This window comes from Haliaeetus albicilla, chromosome 30 (genome assembly GCF_947461875.1).
Source record: "Haliaeetus albicilla chromosome 30, bHalAlb1.1, whole genome shotgun sequence".
Classification (NCBI taxonomy): Eukaryota; Metazoa; Chordata; class Aves; order Accipitriformes; family Accipitridae; genus Haliaeetus; species Haliaeetus albicilla.
Window position 1 is genome coordinate 247,883 of NC_091512.1, and position 19,507 is coordinate 267,389.

A 19,507-nucleotide genomic window follows, 5' to 3' on the forward strand; every position below is an offset into this window, starting at 1 on the left:
GGGGGTCTCTATAGGGTCCTTACGGTGGGGCAGAGCCCGGCGGGTGCCCCTGTGGGGTTTCTATAGGGTCCCCGTGAGGGAGCAGAGGCCCGGTGTCCGTCTCTATAGGATTTCCATAGGGCCGCCGTGAGGCCGCCTAGGCGCCCCGTAGCCCCGCCCACTCCCCTCGGCCCCGCCCCTCCGCGGACCCTACCACCACCACCACCGGGGTGGGGAGGAGGAGGAAACTCACCACCCACTCATCCACACTCCCCCCTCCCCCAAATCCACCCTACCCACCATCCCCCCCTCCACCCCACAGCGCTGTGGTACGCGCCGACGGAGGCTATAAAAGGCGGGCGGGCGGCCGGGGGCGCAGTGCGGGCGCCACGTGGAGGGGAAGCACCGGAGCAGGGCGGCACCGCCATGGCCTCCAACGGTACCGGGGGGGGGGGGCAAAAAAAGGCTTTTGGGGGGCCCTGCGGCCTCCCCTCTTCCCCGGGGGGGTCACTAGAGCTCGGGCAGGAGGCCCTGCGGCCCTCTTTCTTCCCGGGGGGGCTCCGTACAGCTTCGGGGGGGGGGACGGGAGGGCTCTGTGGCCCCCCGAGGGGGGTTCCTATAGCTCTGGGGGGGCCGTGCGGCCTCCCGGGGAGGGGTCCCATACAACGCCGGGGTGGGGTATTGCAGCCACCACAGCACCGGGGAGGAGATAGGGAGGGGGGTGTCCTGGAGCCCCCCCCAATTCTCCAGCAACTTGGGGGGGGGGGTCCCTAGAGCCCCCCCTGCGGGGAGGGTATGGCGGGCCCGGGGCAGGGGGGGTCCTAGAGCCCCCCCCCCCTTTCCGCTGCGGTGGGCGGTTGTAACGGTGGTGCCGCTTTTACTGCATTTTTTTTCTTTTAAAATTTTTTTTCTTTGCAACGAGCGTTTTTGTTACTTATTTTCTTATTTTAGTAACGGTGTAACTACGGAGTTTTCATTGTTACGACTGCATTGGAGGGGGGGGCTGGGATTTGATGCCCCCCCTCCCCATTTCTGCGATGCTCCAGGGTTTTTCTTTTAATTAATTTGCCTCCTCTTTTTTTTTTAATTTTATTTAGCCGCCGCTGAGGTTTATCCCACCTCGAATTTTTTTTTTTTTTCAGCGTAACCCCCCTTTTTCATTGTCGGTTTTGGGTTTGGTTTTTTTTTTGGTAAAAAGCGGCGCGGATGGGGGGGGGGGGCGGACAAAGCGCCGCGCCCGGATGCGCCTCGGCGGCCTCCGGGAGAAGAATCCGCTTCTAAAACAACAAAAAAAAGGGAAATCAGTCTCTAAAACTCCAAATAAAGAGAAAACTCGGGTTTTTTTTGCAAAGGATGAGGGAATAGTTTGGGGGTCGCGGAGCCCCCCCGCCGCCAAGCCCCGCGGCCGCCATTTTGTGCGCCCAGGGAGGGGCGCGGCTTTTCCAGCTGCGCCACCGCCGCCATTTTGTGTGCGGGGGGGGGGGGGGCTGCGCATGCGCGCTGGCGCTGCCGCAGTCCCACATCCGGGTCTTTGCCTTTAAAATATTCCCTGGAATAAGGGAAAATAACCCCCCGGGGAGGGCTGGCGCCGCCTAAAACCCTTCGTTTTGGGGAAGATCCTCTGAGTTTCTTTCAGAGCGTGGAGCAGCTGTCTACGCCGTAAGGCGGGAGGAGGCCGATAGCCGCCATCTTGCGGCGAGGGGCAAGACCCCCTTTTGTTGTGGGATCTGTGAGGGAAACTTCCACGTTTGGGTTCGTTTTTGCAGCTGTGTAGTTAAATTTGGTTTGTGGGTGCTTGCTTAGAGGGGATATTTGGTCTTAAAGTAGGCCTTTAGGTCTTCTGGGTGGGGTAAATAATCAAACTCTCAACTTGTGCCTTACTTTGGCTGTTCCAGCGGTTGAGTGATTAATACAGTTGGAGCGTATAGCATAAATACGTTTATATTCAGGTACGCGTACATTTATTTATACAACTAACGATCTTTTTGGGTTTGTTTTTCCCCACAGACTACAGCCAGACAGCGACGCAGAGGTGCGTCCCACCCCCCCTTCCTCCCTGTATATAACCTTTTACATCTCGACCCTTAGAAATACGTCGAGAAAAGGGTGTTTTGGTGGGGATTTCACGTGAGTTTGGTGGTGTTTTGTTTTGTTTTTGTTTTGTTTGTTCTTGTAACAGTTACGGGGCATACCCAACCCCGCCGGGGCAGGGCTACTCACAGCAGAGCAGCCAGCCCTACGGCCAGCAGAGCTACAGCGGCTACAGCCAGTCGACTGACACCTCTGCTTACGGCCAGAACAGCTACAGCTCCTCCTACGGCCAGACCCAGAGCAGTAAGCCAAGCCCCTGACACCCCCCTGTCCCACTACCGGGTCTTTTTTTGGGGTGTTCCACCCTTTTTTCCACTCGCCCTCTAGGCTACAGCACCCAGTCAACCCCCCAAGCCTACGGCAGCACCAGCGGCTACGGCAGCGGGCAGAGCTCGCAGACCTCCTACGGGCAACCCTCCTCCTACCCCAGCTATTCCCAGCCGCCGGCGGCCAGCTCCTCCACTGGCAGGTAGGCAACAGCCACCCCGAGGCGCTGCCGTTTGGGTCAAAAAAACTGGTCTTTCAATGAATATCGGTTTTTTTGGGTTTGTTTTTTTTCAGCTATGGGAGCAGCTCGCAGAGCTCTAGCTATGGCCAACCTCCAAGCGGCGGCTACAACCAACAGTCGAGCTACAGTGGACAGCAGCAGAGCTACAGCCAGCAGTCCTCCTACAACCCGCCCCAGAGCTACAGCCAGCAGAGCCAGTACAACAGCGGGGGCAGCAGCGGATGTGAGCCTGGTGGGGGGTGGCAGCGGCACCGTTCTGGGCCTAAATCTCACCTTTTTTGGTGTTTTAACCATTCGTTTTCACGGTTGTAGCCAACAGCTATGGTCAGGAACAGTCGTCCATGAGCGGCGGTGGCGGTTACCAGGAGCAGAGCGGCTACGGCGGCGGACAGCAGGAGCGGAGCCGCGGCCGGGGCGGCTACGGCCGAGGCGGCTACGACCGCGGCGGCCGCGGGAGCCGAGGAGGCCGCGGAGGCAACCTCGGGTAGGTGTCGGGGGACGGCGGTTTGGGGGGGGGGCTTGGAGGGTGGAAGAGTGGGGCTCGAGGGTTTGGGGGAGACAGAAAACCCCCCGAAATTGGGGAGGGGAGAAGGGGGAGAGGGGAGGTGAGCAGCCCCCGGACGGTGCTGTGCGGCACCCCCCGCTCAAGCGGGTTTTAACCAAAATCGGCGCAAGCGCCCCTAAAAAAAAAGAGAAAGAAAAAAAAAAAAACAAACCTAAAAGGCAAGGCGCCCAGCGGGGGCGCTTGGAGGCGCCTGAAGTGGTAAGACCCTCCCGGAACTTGGGGGGAAAAAAAGGTGTTTTTTGGGAAAAGAAAAGAAAAAAGAGATAAAACCACTCAGCAAACCTGGTTGCCAAGGTCACTTGTAGCCTCCGGTGCCGGCTCTGGTCACGGTGGGGGCACGTGCCCCAGGTTTTAAAAAAATATATATTAAAAAAAAAAGGAAAATGGTTTGTTTTGAGGTCACTGCAGAAAACAAAAATGTTGATTTTGGGGGAAAAAACCGCCGGTTTTGGATATTGGGCGATGTTTGACACTGATTGATGGGTGATAACCTGGAGTGGAGTGTCTTTGTGGTGTCCCGGTGCACGAAGGGAGGAGGAAATGCCCCAAAAAAACCATGATAATGGTGGTTTTAAAGAAAAAAAAAAAAAAATGAGAGGTTTTGGGTTTGTGCGCGTGTCGCCCCCCCCGCTTTTGGGCTGAAAAAGCCGCTTTTTGGGGCGGTGAGAGGTGAGTATCGGCGGGGGCGAGCCGCGGTTGCTTGTTTGTCTTGCCGCTGCTGTTGTGCCTGTTAACAAACTCTGCGTTTTGTGTGCTGCAGGTGTGAAAGGCAGCGAAACTTTCGCAATTCTCCGCTCTTTTTGGGTTAAAAAAAAAAAAAGGCAGAAAAGGGTGAAAAATGCAAACAAAAAAAAAACCAAACCAAAAACGGCAAAGGGCCCCCCCCTCCCAAAAAAACCCTACAGGAATGAGGGGGGAAAAGCGACGACGAGCGGTGGGGAGGGGGAGACGCTCCCACTGTGGGGGCTCGGCTGAAAGCAGGGGGGGTGCCCCCCCTTTAAAAAAAAAAAGGCAAAACTGAGGTTTTTAATGATTTTTGGATCCCCTGGCGGGGCCAGAGAGCGCCCGGCTGCTGCGTCCAAGATGAAACGTCGCCGGCGGATGGAGACCCCCAGCCCCCCCCAAGTGCCCCTGCCCCCCCCCCCAAAAAAATCAGCAAGGGGAGGGGGCACTCAGGAAGGAGGAAACTGCTCAAAAGTGCTGGTTTTGCCCCGAAACTGCCCCCCTCTTTTTAGGCAGGGGATAAAAAAAACCTCATTATCTTCTAATTTATCTCCTCAGCGGTGGTGAGCGTGGTGGCTTCAATAAATTCGGTGGTAAGTCCCAAGAGTTCGGCATTTGAACCCAAAAAAAAAAAAAAGTGTCTGTTTTTTAACCCCTTCTCTCCGCAACAGCCTGGTCGGGGGCGTTTTGGGGTGAGAAAGCCCCAAAAAAGAGCTGCGGCGGCTGGCCGGAGGCGACGTCATCGGGCTGCGTCTTGGGTGTTTAAACAAACAAACAAACATATAAAAAAAAAAAAAGGTCGTTTTTTGGGGGCAAACCGGAGAAAAAAAAAACCGAACATGCACACGGCGACCGCGGGCGGAAAAAAGGCCGAACGGGGAAATTGCAACTCTTGGCAAAGCGGTGGTCTTATTTTTTTTTTTTTTTTTTGGGGGGTGAAAACGCTGGTTTTTAGCAAAACGGTTGCATGTGGTTTTAAAAAACGATAACGAAAAACCGGAGGTTTGGTGCAAAGTTTGGTTCCGGGGGAAAAACAAGAAAAATGCAATTTTGGGGCTTGTGTAAAGTGCCGGTGACCTGAGGTTGATGGAAAAAAAAAATCATGATAATGCGTAAAATGGTCAAATTGCCGTTTTTGCCCCCAAACGGGGAGCGGTGAGGTGGTGAGCGCTGCAGTGTACCGACCGAAAACGGAGTGTCTTGGTTTTACCCATCTTGAGAGTTCTCACGCCGTTTTGGAGGGGTTTGCTGAACTGGGGCGTTGCTGGTGGTATTTTGAAGAACAAAAAGTGTGTTTTGAGACAAAAATACCCAAAACTGCCACCCCGGGGGCGACGAGCAGAGACGGATGGCCCCGGTGCCTCAGTTTTGGGGTGAAAACCCTGGAATTGGCGAGTAATGTCGGCCTTGGAGGGGGCCCCTTTTTGGGGGGGAGAGCGAATGAGAGGAAAACAAAAAAAAGCACTCTGAGTGTTTCTAGGTGCCAAAATTGTTGGGTTTTCACCCCAAAAAGGGGTGTGGGCCGAAATGGGTGGGGAAAAGGCGTTTTTTCCCCCGGTTTTTCCCGATTTTGGGGCGTTTGGGGTGGGGGGGAGGGGATGGGGTGTGTGCCCTCCCCCCTCCCTGTTGCCTAATTAACGCTTTGCCTTTTAATTTTTGCATGTGCCGAAAGGACCCCGGGACCAAGGGCCGCGGCATGATCCTGGTAAGGAGGGGAGGGGGCTAATGAGGGGAGGAAGAGGATTAATTGGGGGTGGGGGGTGTTAATTGGGACAGTGAGGGGGGAAAGGCGTTAAGGAAGGGGTAATGAGGTTATTGAGAGAAAGGGGGGCTAATGGGGATGGGTTAACGAGGCTACTAAGGGTTAATGAGGGATGGGGGGGCTCTTGAGGGGAGAAAGAGGCTAATGAGGACTAACGAAGGCTGGTGCTAACGAGCTCCTTCCCCCCCCCCCGCAGGCGAGCAGGATAACTCTGACAACAACACCATCTTCGTGCAGGGGCTGGGCGAGAACGTCACCATCGAGTCGGTGGCCGACTACTTCAAGCAGATCGGCATCATTAAGGTGAGCTGCGTGGCCTTAGCGTGGGCTTAGCGTGGGCTTAGCGTGGGCTTAGCGTGGCCTTAGCGGTGTACCATCCCTAGCATGTTCTCAAGTGCATACCATGGAGTTTTAACCAGCGGCCAAGGGGCTGGGGCATCTGCGTGTCATTAACTTCCTGACGTATCGTGTTCCTTGCGTGTTTGCGTGTCCTTAGCACGTTGATGTGTCTTGCGTGTCCTTGGCGTGTTGCTGCATGTCCGTAGCGCATCCTGCTGTTCCCCCCCAAGACCAACCCGATGGGGACACCCGCGATAAACCCCCCGGGTCCTTAGCGTGTCCTCGCCCCCTCCCTGTACTCTTAGCGTGTTTTTAGCGTGTCCTTAGCGTGTCATCTCCCTCCGCAGACAAACAAGAAGACGGGGCAGCCCATGATCAACCTCTACACGGACCGGGAGACGGGCAAACTGAAGGGGGAGGCCACCGTCTCCTTCGATGACCCCCCCTCGGCCAAAGCCGCCATCGACTGGTTCGACGGTAGGACCCCCCCCTCGATCCCCCCCGGTCCCCCCAAAAAAGATGGAAATTTTGGGGCTGAATTCTCCCGTTTTTAGGCAAAGAATTCTCCGGCAACCCCATCAAGGTGTCCTTCGCCACCCGCCGCGCCGACTTCAACCGCGGCGGAGGGGGCGGCCGGGGCGGCCGCGGCCGAGGAGGTGAGACGAGCCGGGGTGGGGGCGCCGAGGGAGCGCTCGGGCATCCCCAAAATCCCCTTTTTTCACCCAAAAAACCCCCACCTCCTTTCCCAGGCCCCATGGGACGAGGCGGTTTTGGCGGCGGCAACAGCGGTTCCGGCGGGGGCAACCGGGGCGGTTTCCCCAGCGGCGGCGGCGGCCAGCAACGCGCCGGCGACTGGAAATGTCCCAACCCGTGAGTTTGGGAACTGGGATGAACTGGGGAAGAAGGGGGTAACCGGGTGGGGCCGATGACCTCGTCGCTCTTTTTTTCTTTTTTTTTTAAATTTTTTTTTCTCCGCAGCGCGTGCGAGAACATGAACTTCTCGTGGCGCAACGAATGCAACCAGTGCAAGGCCCCCAAACCCGACGGGCCCGGCGCGCCCCACATGGGTAAATACCCGGGGGGCGGCCGCGGCGGGAACCACATGGGTAAATACCGGGGGGTCCGGGTGGGGTGGGTGGGGGGGCCACGCCCACCTGGTGTCCTCATCGTGCACCCCTCCCCGCCCCCCCCAATTTTGTCACCCGCAGGCGGTGGCGGTGGCGGGTTCGGTGAGGAGCGACGCGGTGGCCGCGGAGGATTCGACCGTGGCGGCTACAGGGGAGGCCGGGGCGGAGATCGGGGCGGTTTCCGCGGCGGGAGAGGCGGCGACCGAGGCGGCTTTGGGCCGGGGAAGATGGATTCCAGGTAAGATGGCTGAAGGGGGCTGTCCTGTCGTGTTGGGGATCTGTTCACTCTGAAACCTACTGATGACCCGTGAATGAACCTGTTTCCAGCAGCTTTGAAATTGCTGGGGGGGGGGGGGGTTGGGTGTTAGTAGGTTCCAGAGTTAACGCTGCAGCAGCTCTGAAAGCTCTGGGAGGGGTTGGTGGTGTTAGTAGGTTCCAGAGTTAATGCTGCACTCTGTGCCCCTGGGAGGTTGGGTGGAGGTGCTGGAGGCCGTTAACTCTGGAGCTTACTGAGCGCTTGTTGACTCTAGGGCATGTTGTTGGGCGCTGTTGACTCTGGGGCTCACTGATGGAGTGTTGGGGAGGGATGTTGGGGGGGGCAGTTCCCTCAACAGCCACGTGGTGGTGCTGGTACTGCCATCATTATGGCCCAGAGTGAATGCCGCTCTCCTGCTTTCTCCTGCAGGCTGTTGAGGACAGCGTGTTAACTCTGGGCTCTACTGATGGTCGTGGTTAATAGCCTGGCCATGCTTGTGGCTGCTGTTTACTCTGGCCCCTATCGTGATGGTCTTGGTCGAAAGCCGAGCTCTATTTGTCCGTGTTAACTCTGGTCCCTACTGACACACCTTTCCTTTCTCTCTGCAGGGGCGACCACCGGCAGGACCGCCGTGAGAGGCCCTACTGAGCCCCCCCATACACCCCTTCCCCACCCCCCTCCCCATGTTTTTTATTTGGTGCCCTCTCCCTGGGGCCGGCCGGCCCTATCCCCCCCGCGGGGTCTCCCCGCTTTTAACCCCCCCCCACCCCCCATTAAAGTCTTGGGGGACGACATGGCCCCGCCTGTTTTTTGGGGGGGGGGGGAGGGGAAGGGAAGTTGGGGTGGTGGCAGCTGCTCCTTGCCCTCATTAGGCTCCAGAGTGAACGCGCCCCTTAATGAGGTACTTCCGGCTGCCGGGCTCGTTAAACCCCCTCGTTAAACCCTGACGTGGCTCAGGGCGGGGGCCCCGACCTTTTCCGGTGCCCTGTGATTGGGCAGGAAATCTATAGGGAACGGCTCGCCCTATGGGGAACAGGACCCCCTATAGAAAACACACACTCGCCCCTTATTTGGGAGGGGGTGTGGCCAAGGGTTGGGGCGTGGCTCGGGAGGGTGATGAGTCGAGGAGGGGGGCGTGTCCGGACAGGTGGCGGGGGCGTGGTCAGGGCCTTAGGGGGGCGTGGTGGAGGCTTGGGTGGGCGGGGCGAACAGGTGCCGGAGGGCGCGGGGTGGCCGCAGCGGCCATGAGCGCCATGGGGAGGCGGGAAGCGGGACCGGGGTCGGGGCTGGTCCTGCTGCTGCTGGTGCTGCTGCTGGAGGGTGAGACGGGGGTCGTGAGGGGATTGGGGGGGTTAAAAAGTCTGAGGGGAGCGGGAGGGGGCAGGTCGGGGCGGGATTTGTGTGGAAAGGGATCGTGAGGGGATTTGGGAGGGTCGTGAGGGGACGATGTGGCTGAGGGGGTCCTGAGAGGACATGGATTGTTTTGGGGGGGGGGACATGAGGTGGTTGTGAGGGGATTGGGGGGTCCAAATGTCTGAGGGGAGCGGGAGGGAAGAGGTTGTGGAGGGATTTGTGTGGAAAGGGATCGTGAGGGGATTTTGGAGGATCGTGAGGGGACGATGTGGCTGAGGGGGGTCCTGAGGGGACATGGATTGTTTTTGGGGGGATCGTGAGGTGGTCGTGAGGAGATTGGGGGGGTCCAAATGTCTGAGGGGAGCGGGAGGGAACAGGTCGGGGTGGGATTTGTGCGGAAAGGGATCGTGAGGGGATTTTGGAGGATCGTGAGGGGATGATGTGGCTGAGGGGGGTCCTGAGGGGACATGGATTGTTTTTGGGGGGGTCATGAGGTGGTTGTGAGGGGATTGGGGGGTCCAAATGTCTGAGGGGAGCGGGAGGGAAGAGATTGTGGCGGGATTTGTGTGGAAAGGGATCGTGAGGAGATTTTGGAGGATTGTGAGGGGACGATGTGGCTGAGGGGGGTCCTGAGGGGACATGGATTGTTTTTGGGGGGATCGTGAGGTGGTCGTGAGGAGATTGGGGGGGTCCAAATGTCTGAGGGGAGCGGGAGGGAACAGGTCGGGGTGGGATTTGTGCGGAAAGGGATCGTGAGGGGATTTTGGAGGATCGTGAGGGGACGATGTGGCTGAGGGGGGTCCTGAGAGAACATGGATTGTTTTGGGGGGGGGGATGTGGGGGTCATGAGGGGTGTGAGGTGGTCGTGAGAGGATTGGGGGGGTCCAAGGGTCTGAGGGGAGTGGGAGGGAAAAGGTCGGGGTTGGATTTGTGTGGAAAGGGATCGTGAGGGGACAATGTCCCTGATGGGGGTCCTGAGGGGACACGGATCATTTTGGGGGGGACGTGGGGAGTGTGAGGGGACGGAGAGGTGTGCGTGTGGGGGGGACACACGGGGGTTATGGGGGAGTATCGTGAGGCGACAATGTGTGTGTGGGGGTCCCGAGGGGACACGGATCTTTTGGGGGGGATGAGGGGACAGGGAGGTGTGTGGGGAAGGGGGGGATCATGAGAGGACGTGGGGGGGACACACACGGGGGTTATGGGGGGACGTGAAGGGACACGAGGGGACACAGGTGACACGGGGGGGGGGTGTCACACCTCCTGTCCCCGCAGGACACATTCCTCAGGGCAGGTTTTTCCGGCTTGGCCATCGCCCCGGAGTGTGTGTGTGTGTGTATGTGTGTTGGGGGGGCGGGGGGGTGACATCCCCAGATGCTTTAGGGTGTCTCCCCCTCCCCCCAATCCCAGCATGGCTTTGACATCATCGCTTTTTTTCTCCGCAGGTCACTGGGGGACGGTGGTAGCGGATGAGCCAGGTAAATTGGGGGGGGACACATGTGACACACACGTGCCTCGCCCCGGATACATACGTGTGTGTCCCCCCCCAGGGCGCGCTGCCAGCCGGACATCCGGGGAGGGGACGACGGGACACCCGGACACTGGGATTCCCATATTTTTGTTGGGGTGGGGGGTCCTGGGGGCTGGTGACCCACAGAAAAGGGGAGACTTGGGTGGGTGTGAGGGGTCCTGGGTGTCAAGGTTTGGGCAGATGGATGGGGGGGCTCCTTATTTTGGGAGGGCGGGGGGGTGCCAGGGTTCCCGGAGGCCGGGATCCCTGACGCTTCCCCCCCCCCCCCCTCCACCTCCTCCCAATTTCTCCCAGTGCCGTGCGGGACCCCCGTGCGCCGGCGAGTGGTGGGGGGCACGGGGGCAAGGGCAGGGCAGTGGCCCTGGCAGGTCAGCCTCGCTTTTCGGGGACGTCACGTCTGCGGGGGGTCCCTCATCGCCCCCGCCTGGGTCCTCACCGCTGCGCACTGCTTCCCGCTGTGAGTACACCCCCCCCCCCCCAAAAAAATCCCCTGGGACCCCCAGAACCTTTCCCCACCCCCCAGAAATCCTAAATATCAGTTTGCACTTCCAAAAAAAAGACTTCAAGGACCTAAATACCCACCCTGGTACCCCGAAATACTCAATGCAGACCCCAAACCTGCCAAATTTCCCCTGACCCCCCCCCCAACATTTCCAAATAACCCACCAGCACCCTAAATACCTCCCTACGCTCCCCAACTCCTCCGCAGCACCCCAAAACAGCCCCCTGAGCCCCCCACCTACCTGCCCTGCACCCCTCAACCCCCCCACCCCCCCAAAACACCCCTGTGACTATCCCAGGGGGACCCTGCTCCATTTTGGGGACCCCACTCCCTTTTGGGGACCCTTTTATCTGACCCCCCCCCCCCTTCCCCAACAACTCCCCTTACAGGGAGAACCCCCTCTCCGAATACCGGGTGACGCTGGGGGCCCTCCAGCTCCTGTCCCCCCCCGCCGACGCCCAAGTGAGGCGGGTGGCCGCTGTCACCCGCCACCCCGCTTACCGCGACGGCGACGTCAACGAGGCGCACGGCGACGTCGCCGGGGACCTCGCTTTGGCGCGCTTGGACCCCCCCGCCACCCCCACCCGGCTGGTGCGCCCAATTTGCCTGCCCGGTCCTGCCGTCCGCTTTCCCCCCGGCACCAACTGCACCGTCACCGGATGGGGGGACGTCCACACCGCTGGTCAGTGTCACCCAGGAATTATTTTTTTTGGGGTTGGGGGAACGACACACGGGGACGGTTGTCCCTGTCAGCACCGACGTGGTCTTGGTGACACCGGTGTCGCCGAGTTTGGTGACCCTGCTGACACCTCCAGGGGGGCGGTTTTTGGGACAGGTAGAGGGGAACGCTGTTGTCACCGGTCGCGGTGCCAGAGCTTTGGGGTGTTGAGGGACAAGTTGGGGTCACCCTCATCACCGCGGTGCGTCCCCCCCTTTGCCGCAGGTCCCCTGCCGCCCCCCAAAACGCTGCAGCAGCTGGATGTGCCCCTCCTCAGCCACCGGCATTGCCGCTGCCTTTACGCGGAGACGGCCGGCGCGGGGACGCCCGCGGGGGACACGCTCTGCGCCGGTTTCCCCCAGGGACAACGCGACGCCTGCCAGGTGGGTACCACCGTCGAGGGTGACGAGGGAATTTTCGGTATCGCCACGTCCCTCTTCATCCTCTTCCCCGTCCCCGCAGGGTGATTCCGGGGGTCCCCTCTCTTGCCGGGTGGGCGACGTTTGGCTACTGGCGGGGGTGGTAAGCTGGGGGGAGGCCTGCGGTTTGCCCGGCCGCCCCGGCGTCTACACCCGCGCCGCCGCTCACGCCGCTTGGATCGCCGCCGCCGTTCCCGAAGCCCCCCTGCGCCACCCCCAGCTCGCCCCTTTCCCCGAGGACGGGGACGACGGTCCCTGCGGGAACGGGGACCCCCAAGCCGTTCCCCCCGAGGTCTGGCCCCGGCCCTTGCCGCCCAACGGAGGCGGCAGCACCGGTGACGCCCACCCAGCCGCTCGCCCCGGTCACCTCCTGTTGCTGCTGTTGTTGGGGTTCCTGCTGCCCCTCGGTCTTCGCTGAGCCCCCCACCCACCCCTGAGGGGCTGGGGGCACCCAAAATGACTGACGGGACCCCGAATCGGGCGCGGGATGCCAAACTAGCACCTGGGATGGATGGCCGACACCCAAAAAATGACTCATGGGGGTGCCGAGATGGCTTTGGGCGCCCAAAATGGCCGACGGGGACCCCCAGCTTGGGGCCCAGGACGTCCCCCCCTCCCCGAATAAATCATCTGAACACACCTCCACCTCCTCCTTTATCGGTTTTGGGGGGGGCACCCCCCCAAGTCCCGGCTGGTTGCACGTGGGGGAGGCTGAGCCCAGCCACAACTCGCCGCACCGATGCCGCCCTCATTTTTTGGCCACCTTCGCCTGCTTGTGCTTCGGGGGGGCCCAGCGCAGGCAGATGGAATCGACTGTAGGGGGAAAAAAAAAAATTGGGAGGGCAAGAGTTGAGGTGTGGGGGGGTCAGGAGCGAGGTCGTTAACGAGGAGAGGTTAATTACGTACCGGTGATGGGTGGTTTCTTGTACTGGGCGCTTTTGAGGTGTTCCTCCACCAGTTTGGGGGTGACGCAGATGACGTGTTGCCCTTTCCAGTACTTGACCATGTTGAGGGACTGGAGGGTGCTGATGATGTCGGTCTGGGTGATACTGGTCATCTGGCTGGGGAGGGGAAGGGGGTTACTGGGAGCACTGGGGAACTGGAGGGGAGGTGGTGGAAGAATTGGAGCTGACTGTGGGGTGGAAGGGGGTACTGGGAGGAGTTACTGGTGGGTAGTGGGGTGCTGGGGGCATTGGGGAGAGATGGAGACGCAGGACCTCCAGCAGTACGCGTGATCCAGAGATACTGGAGGGTTAACTGGTCGCACTGGGAGGCTACTGGTCTTACTGGCTGACTCCTGGTGCCCACCTCAGCTCCTTGATGGACAGGGTGCCCCGGAGAAGTCCCTCAGGATCTCCAGCAGCACCCATGACCCCACGTTACTGGGAGTTACTGGTGCCCAGTGAGGTCCTTGATGGACAGGGTGCCCTGGAAGTCTCTCAGCATCTCCAGCAGCACCCATGATCCCACGTTACTGGGAGTTACTGGTGCCCAGTGAGGTCCTTGATGGACAGGGTGCCCTGTAAGTCCCTCAGGATCTCCAGCAGCACCCGTGATCCCATGTTACTGGGAGTTACTGGTGCCCAACTGTGGTCCTTGATGGACAGGGTGCCCTGGAAGTCCCTCAGGATCTCCAGCAGCACCCGTGATCCCATGTTACTGGGAGTTACTGGTGCCACTGGAGGTCCTTGATGGACAGGGTGCCCTGGAAGTCTCTCAGGATCTCCAGCAGCACCCATGACCCCACGTTACTGGGAGTACTCAGAGGGTTACTGGGAGTTACTGGTGCCCAACTGCGGTCCTTGATGGACAGGGTGCCCTGGAAGTCCCTCAGGATCTCCAGCAGCACCCGTGATCCCATGTTACTGGGAGTTACTGGTGCCACTGGAGGTCCTTGATGGACAGGGTGCCCTGAAGTCTCTCAGGATCTCCAGCAGCACCCATGATCCCACGTTACTGGGAGTACTCAGAGGGTTACTGGGAGTTACTGGTGCCCAACTGTGGTCCTTGATGGACAGGGTGCCCTGGAAGTCCCTCAGGATCTCCAGCAGCACCCGTGATCCCATGTTACTGGGAGTTACTGGTGCCACTGGAGGTCCTTGATGGACAGGGTGCCCTGGAAGTCCCTCAGGATCTCCAGCAGCACCCGTGATCCCATGTTACTGGGAGTTACTGGTGCCACTGGAGGTCCTTGATGGACAGGGTGCCCTGGAAGTCCCTCAGGATCTCCAGCAGCACCCGTGATCCCATGTTACTGGGAGTTACTGGTGCCACTGGAGGTCCTTGATGGACAGGGTGCCCTGGAAGTCCCTCAGGATCTCCAGCAGCACCCGTGATCCCATGTTACTGGGAGTTACTGGTGCCACTGGAGGTCCTTGATGGACAGGGTGCCCTGGAAGTCCCTCAGGATCTCCAGCAGCACCCATGACCCCACGTTACTGGGAGTTACTGGTGCCCAGTGAGGTCCTTGATGGACAGGGTGCCCTGGAAGTCTCTCAGCATCTCCAGCAGCACCCATGATCCCACATTACTGGGAGTTACTGGTGCCCAGTGAGGTCCTTGATGGACAGGGTGCCCTGGAAGTCCCTCAGGATCTCCAGCAGCACCTGTGATCCCATGTTACTGGGAGTTACTGGTGCCACTGGAGGTCCTTGATGGACAGGGTGCCCTGAAGTCTCTCAGGATCTCCAGCAGCACCCATGATCCCACGTTACTGGGAGTACTTGGAGGGTTACTGGGAGTATTCGGAGGGTCACTGGGAGTTACTGGTGCCCACCAGTGGGGTTACTGGGAGTTACTGGTGCCCACCTGAGATCCTTGATGGACAAGGTGCCCCGAAAGTCCCTCAGGATCTCCAGCAGCACCCAGGACCAGTAACTGCGGTAGCTCAGCTTCCCCAGGTCCGACAGCGGTTTCTCTGGGGAACCCACTGTGCTTTCCAGCTTGGATAGCTCGTAACCTGCCGGGAAAGGGGAACCCAAGCGTTTGGGGGGGTCCCACCCCTTTTTGGGGACCCCCCACCCCTTTTTGGGGACCCCCCCACCCGACTCACTAAAGGCGATGAGGAATTTGCCGTAACCCCGGCGCTGGTAGGGCGGCAGCGTCAGGATGCAGGCGACGTTGTTGCCGTCGGGCGATTCCTTCTCCTGCGGGGTGACACGCGGTGGTGGGTGACGGTGACGGACGCGTGACGGTGACACATGTGTCGGGGTGACGGTGACACACGTGTCGCGTGTCACCGCCCCCCCAAATACCTTGGAAAAGTAGCCGACGATGTGGGCACCCTGTCGGTCCACCTCGGTGAGGAGGTAGAAAACGAAAGGTTCCACGTCGAAATAAAGGGTTTTATGGTCGAGGAAGAGTTTGGCCAGCAGGCAGAGGTTCTGGCAGTAGATCTGGGAAGGCGTCGTCACGCGTCACGCGCCGTCACGCGTCGCCACGTGTGTTCCCCTGTGTCAACCACCCCCGGGTTACCTTGTGGTCTTTGCCGTCCACCTCGTAGACGGAGATGTTGCTCTTGCGGTAGATCTCCCGTCCCGGCGGCTGCCGCCACTGGCACTGGCCCTGGGGACGGTCACGCGTGTTCCTCCACGTGTCACACACATCACGTGTGTCCCCAAGCGTGTCACGCGTGTCCCCTACCAGCTGGACCCCTCCGCGTGCTCAGACGTCGCAGCCTCGAGGCCGCGCTCGCGGAGCTCCCCGCGTGACCATCCCCTACGTGTGCGTCCCCGTCGTCCCCCCGCCAGCCGCCGCGTGTCGCAGGCGTGTCGCAAGCGTGTCACGCGTGTCCCCATACCAGGTGGAGGCGGTAGGTGCGCTCGAACTTCATGTATTTGAGGCAATATTCGCAGATCCAGAGCTTGGGCTGCTTCCCGTAGTCCTCGGGGAACGGGGAGAAATACCAGGCGTCGATCTCGAAGTGTCCGATGTGGATCTTGTCCACGTACTTCACTTTTGTGATCTGGGGGGGGGGGACGACGACACATATGACGCGGTGGGGGGGGTCACCCCAGATTTGGGGACCCCCCACAGACCCTTGGGGACATGCCCAGGACCTCGGGGACCCCCCCTGGGAACTCACCGCCTCGTGCTCCTTCTCCAGCGCCGCCGTGGTGGGGTCCATCTCGGCGTAGGTCTGCAAAAGGGCTCCCAGTAACTCCCAGTAGTGCCCAGTGCGACTTCTTAGGGGCTCTAGTAAATCCCCAGGGCCTTCCCAGTAACTCTCAGGGCCTCCAACATCTTCCCAGTACCCTCCAGTTGCCTCCCAGCACCCCTCGACACCGTCCCAGCACCCCTCGACAACCTCCCAGCACCCCTCGACAACCTCCCAGTTCCTCCCAGTACCCCCCACCTTCTGGACGTGGTTGATCTCATCGTGTTTGCGTTTCTGGTTGCGGGTGATCTTGCGCTCGGGCTGCTCGGCCAACTCGCCCAGAAACTGCTCCGAACTTTTCTGCACGGCTTCCTTCAGCGTCTTGGTCAGTGCCAGTCGGTTCTTGTCCACCCATTCGTCCAGCCGACGGTTAACTGGGAGAACTGGGAGCTCAGAGGGGCAGGTCCCGCCGCCTCCCCCCAACCCCTTTTCCCAGTGTCTCCCAGTACTCACAGCCCACGTAGTGGACGTAATACTCCTCGCGCCCCTCCTGCTCATTCAGACGGGACTGGATCACCTCCGCCGAGTCTGGAGGGGGAAACTGGGACCAGTTAGCAGCCCGGCAAGCCCTCTACCAGTTTGGATCGGTGGGGGGGGGGTACAGGGGGCTGTACTGGTGCTGCCCAGGCCTGCTGCGATGGGATTTATACTGGTCCCTGTTCTCCCAGTCCCACTGTGACAGGATCCACTCTGGTCCCAGTTCAGCCCAGTCCCACTATGGTAGGATCCACCCTGGTCCCAGTTCTCCCACTCCCAGTTCAGCCCAGACCAGGATTTACACTGGTCCCAGTTTGACCCGGCCCCACTGTGATGGGATTTATACCAGTCCCAGTTCTCCCACTCCCAGTTTAGCCCAGACCCGCTGGGATGGGATTTTATACCGGTCCCAGTTCTCCCACTCCCAGTTCAGCCCAGACCAGGATTTATACTGGTCCCAGTTTGGCCCAGCCCCACTGTGATGGGATTTATACTGGTCCCAGTTCTCCTACTCCCAGTTCAGCCCAGACCCACTGTGATGGGATTTATACCAGTCCCAGTTCTCCCACTCCCAGTTTAGCCCAGACACCCTGTGATGGGATTTATACTGGTCCCAGTTTGGCCCAGTCCCACTATGATGGGATTTATACTGGTCCCAGTTTGACCTGGCCCCACTGTGATGGGATTTATACTGGTCCCAGTTCTCCCACTCCCAGTTTAGCCCAGACCCCTGTGATGGGATTTATACTGGTCCCAGTTCTCCCACTCCCAGTTCAGCCCAGACCCACTGTGATGGGATTTATACCAGTCCCAGTTCTCCCACTCCCAGTTTAGCCCAGACCCGGATTTATACTGGTCCCAGTTCAGCTCAGACCCACCGTGATGGGATTTATACCGGTCCCAGTTCCTCCACTCCCAGTTCAGCCCAGACCCGGATTTATACTGGTCCCAGTTCAGCCCAGCCCCACTGTGATGGGATTTATACCGGTCCCAGTTCAGCCCAGACCAGGATTTATACTGGTCCCAGTTCAGCCCAGACCCACTGTGATGGGATTTACACTGGTCCCACTTCGGCCCAGCCCCACTGTGATGGGATTTATACCAGTCCCAGTTCTCCCACTCCCAGTTTAGCCCAGACCCGCTGGGATGGGATTTTATACCGGTCCCAGTTCTCCCACTCCCAGTTCAGCCCAGACCAGGATTTATACTGGTCCCAGTTTGGCCCAGCCCCACTGTGATGGGATTTATACTGGTCCCAGTTCTCCCACTCCCAGTTCAGCCCAGACCCACTGTGATGGGATTTATACCAGTCCCAGTTCTCCCACTCCCAGTTTAGCCCAGACACCCTGTGATGGGATTTATACTGGTCCCAGTTTGGCCCAGTCCCACTATGATGGGATTTATACTGGTCCCAGTTTGACCTGGCCCCACTGTGATGGGATTTATACTGGTCCCAGTTCTCCCACTCCCAGTTCAGCCCAGACCCGCTGTGATGGGATTTATACCGGTCCCAGTTCAGCCCAGCCCCACTGTGATGGGATTTATACCGGTCCCAGTTCAGCCCAGCCCCACTGTGATGGGATTTATACCGGTCCCAGTTCTCCCACTCCCAGTTCAGCCCAGACCCACTGTGATGGGATTTATACTGGTCCCAGTTCAGCCCAGACCCACTGTGATGGGATTTATACTGGTCCCAGTTCAGCCCAGCCCCACTGTGATGGGATTTATACCGGTCCCAGTTCTCCCACTCCCAGTTCAGCCCAGACCCGCTGTGATGGGATTTATACCGGTCCCAGTTCTCCCACTCCCAGTTCAGCCCAGACCTGCTGTGATGGGATTTATACCGGTCCCAGTTCAGCCCAGCCCCACTGTGATGGGATTTATACCGGTCCCAGTTCTCCCACTCCCAGTTCAGCCCAGACCCGGATTTATACTGGTCCCCGTTCAGCCCAGACCCACGGTGATGGGATTTATACCGGTCCCAGTTCGGCCCAGCCCCACTGTGATGGGATTTATACTGGTCCCAGTTCAGCCCAGACCCACTGTGATGGGATTTACACTGGTCCCACTTCGGCCCAGACTCACTGTGATGGGATTTATACCGGTCCCAGTTCTCCCACTCCCAGTTCAGCCCAAACCCGCTGTGATGGGATTTATACTGGTCCCAGTTCAGCCCAGCCCCACTGTGATGGGTTTTATACCGGTCCCTGTTCTCCCAGTTCAGCCCAGACCCGGATTTATACTGGTCCCCGTTCAGCCCAGACCCACGGTGATGGGATTTATACCGGTCCCAGTTCGGCCCAGCCCCACTGTGATGGGATTTATACTGGTCCCAGTTCAGCCCAGACCCACTGTGATGGGATTTATACCGGTCCCAGTTCAGCCCAGACCCGCTGTGCCCACCCCCCCGCTCCCAGTTCCCCCCAGTCCTGATCACCTCCTGCTCCCAGTCCCGCTGTGCCCCCCCCAGACCCCAGTTCCCCCAGTCCCACCCCCGCACTGGTCCCAGTCCCTCTTCTCCCCCCCCACTCACGCCAGGTGCCGTCTGCCCGGCGGCACAGGTACGTCTCCCCGATCTCCACCGTCACCTCCGCCTCCCGCGGCGGCGGCGGGGGCGCCGGGGAAGCCGACGAAGCCGCCGCTTCCTCCGGGCCTCCCCCACGGGCTCGCCCGGCCTCGGGGCTGCCGCCGCCCGCCGCCGCCTCAGGCCCCGCCGCGGGGCCTCCGGCCGGAGCCGCCGCCGCCGCCGCCTCCGCCATGTCCGTCTCCTCCGGCCGACGCGCCGGAAGTGGCGTCACAGGCGCGACGAGGGGAGGAGCGTTGCCAGGAAGCGGCGAATGGGGGGCGGGGCTTCGCGGTCGAGGAGGCGGGGGATTGGCTCGGGGGCGGTGCCGCGGTGTGTTAGGAGGCGGGGAATGGGCTCGGGGGCGGGGCGTCGCGTTGCGAGGAGGTGGGGGACGGGGGCGTGGCCTCGCGTTGCTAAGAGGCGGGGAATGGGCTC

At 60.1% G+C, this 19,507-nt stretch overlaps 3 protein-coding genes across 5 annotated transcripts; 2 read left to right on the forward strand and 1 right to left on the reverse strand.

The window, feature by feature from the left end:
- The first annotated feature begins 318 nt into the window (after positions 1-318).
- Positions 319-8,146, forward strand: FUS (FUS RNA binding protein). 3 transcript variants are annotated; one of them, XM_069774582.1, is made up of 15 exons: positions 319-418; positions 1,987-2,011; positions 2,159-2,313; positions 2,398-2,539; positions 2,632-2,810; positions 2,891-3,062; positions 4,425-4,459; positions 5,539-5,571; positions 5,825-5,931; positions 6,315-6,444; positions 6,522-6,623; positions 6,717-6,837; positions 6,946-7,073; positions 7,176-7,332; positions 7,959-8,146. In XM_069774582.1, exons 1-15 carry the CDS (start codon positions 406-408, stop codon positions 7,996-7,998), a joined length of 1,539 nt encoding a protein of 512 aa, XP_069630683.1. In that variant the 5' UTR covers positions 319-405; the 3' UTR covers positions 7,999-8,146. The 3 variants fall into 3 exon arrangements, with proteins under 3 accessions (XP_069630683.1, XP_069630685.1, XP_069630684.1); XM_069774584.1 differs by having other exon boundaries at positions 6,946-7,034; XM_069774583.1 differs by having other exon boundaries at positions 2,632-2,801.
- Positions 8,147-8,566: 420 nt separating this feature from the next.
- Positions 8,567-12,507, forward strand: LOC138683053 (serine protease 33-like). Its single transcript, XM_069774597.1, has 6 exons — positions 8,567-8,670; positions 10,149-10,181; positions 10,529-10,691; positions 11,126-11,418; positions 11,680-11,837; positions 11,917-12,507. Exons 1-6 carry the CDS (start codon positions 8,595-8,597, stop codon positions 12,289-12,291), a joined length of 1,098 nt encoding a protein of 365 aa, XP_069630698.1. The 5' UTR covers positions 8,567-8,594; the 3' UTR covers positions 12,292-12,507.
- A 2-nt stretch (positions 12,508-12,509) lies between these two features.
- KAT8 (lysine acetyltransferase 8) lies at positions 12,510-19,294 on the reverse strand. Its single transcript, XM_069774585.1, has 11 exons — positions 19,040-19,294; positions 16,483-16,557; positions 16,228-16,403; positions 15,958-16,011; positions 15,673-15,837; positions 15,348-15,437; positions 15,128-15,268; positions 14,926-15,019; positions 14,682-14,832; positions 12,780-12,934; positions 12,510-12,686 (listed from the first exon to the last, which is right to left on the reverse strand). Exons 1-11 carry the CDS (start codon positions 19,263-19,265, stop codon positions 12,622-12,624), a joined length of 1,392 nt encoding a protein of 463 aa, XP_069630686.1. The 5' UTR covers positions 19,266-19,294; the 3' UTR covers positions 12,510-12,621.
- Positions 19,295-19,507: the final 213 nt, after the last annotated feature.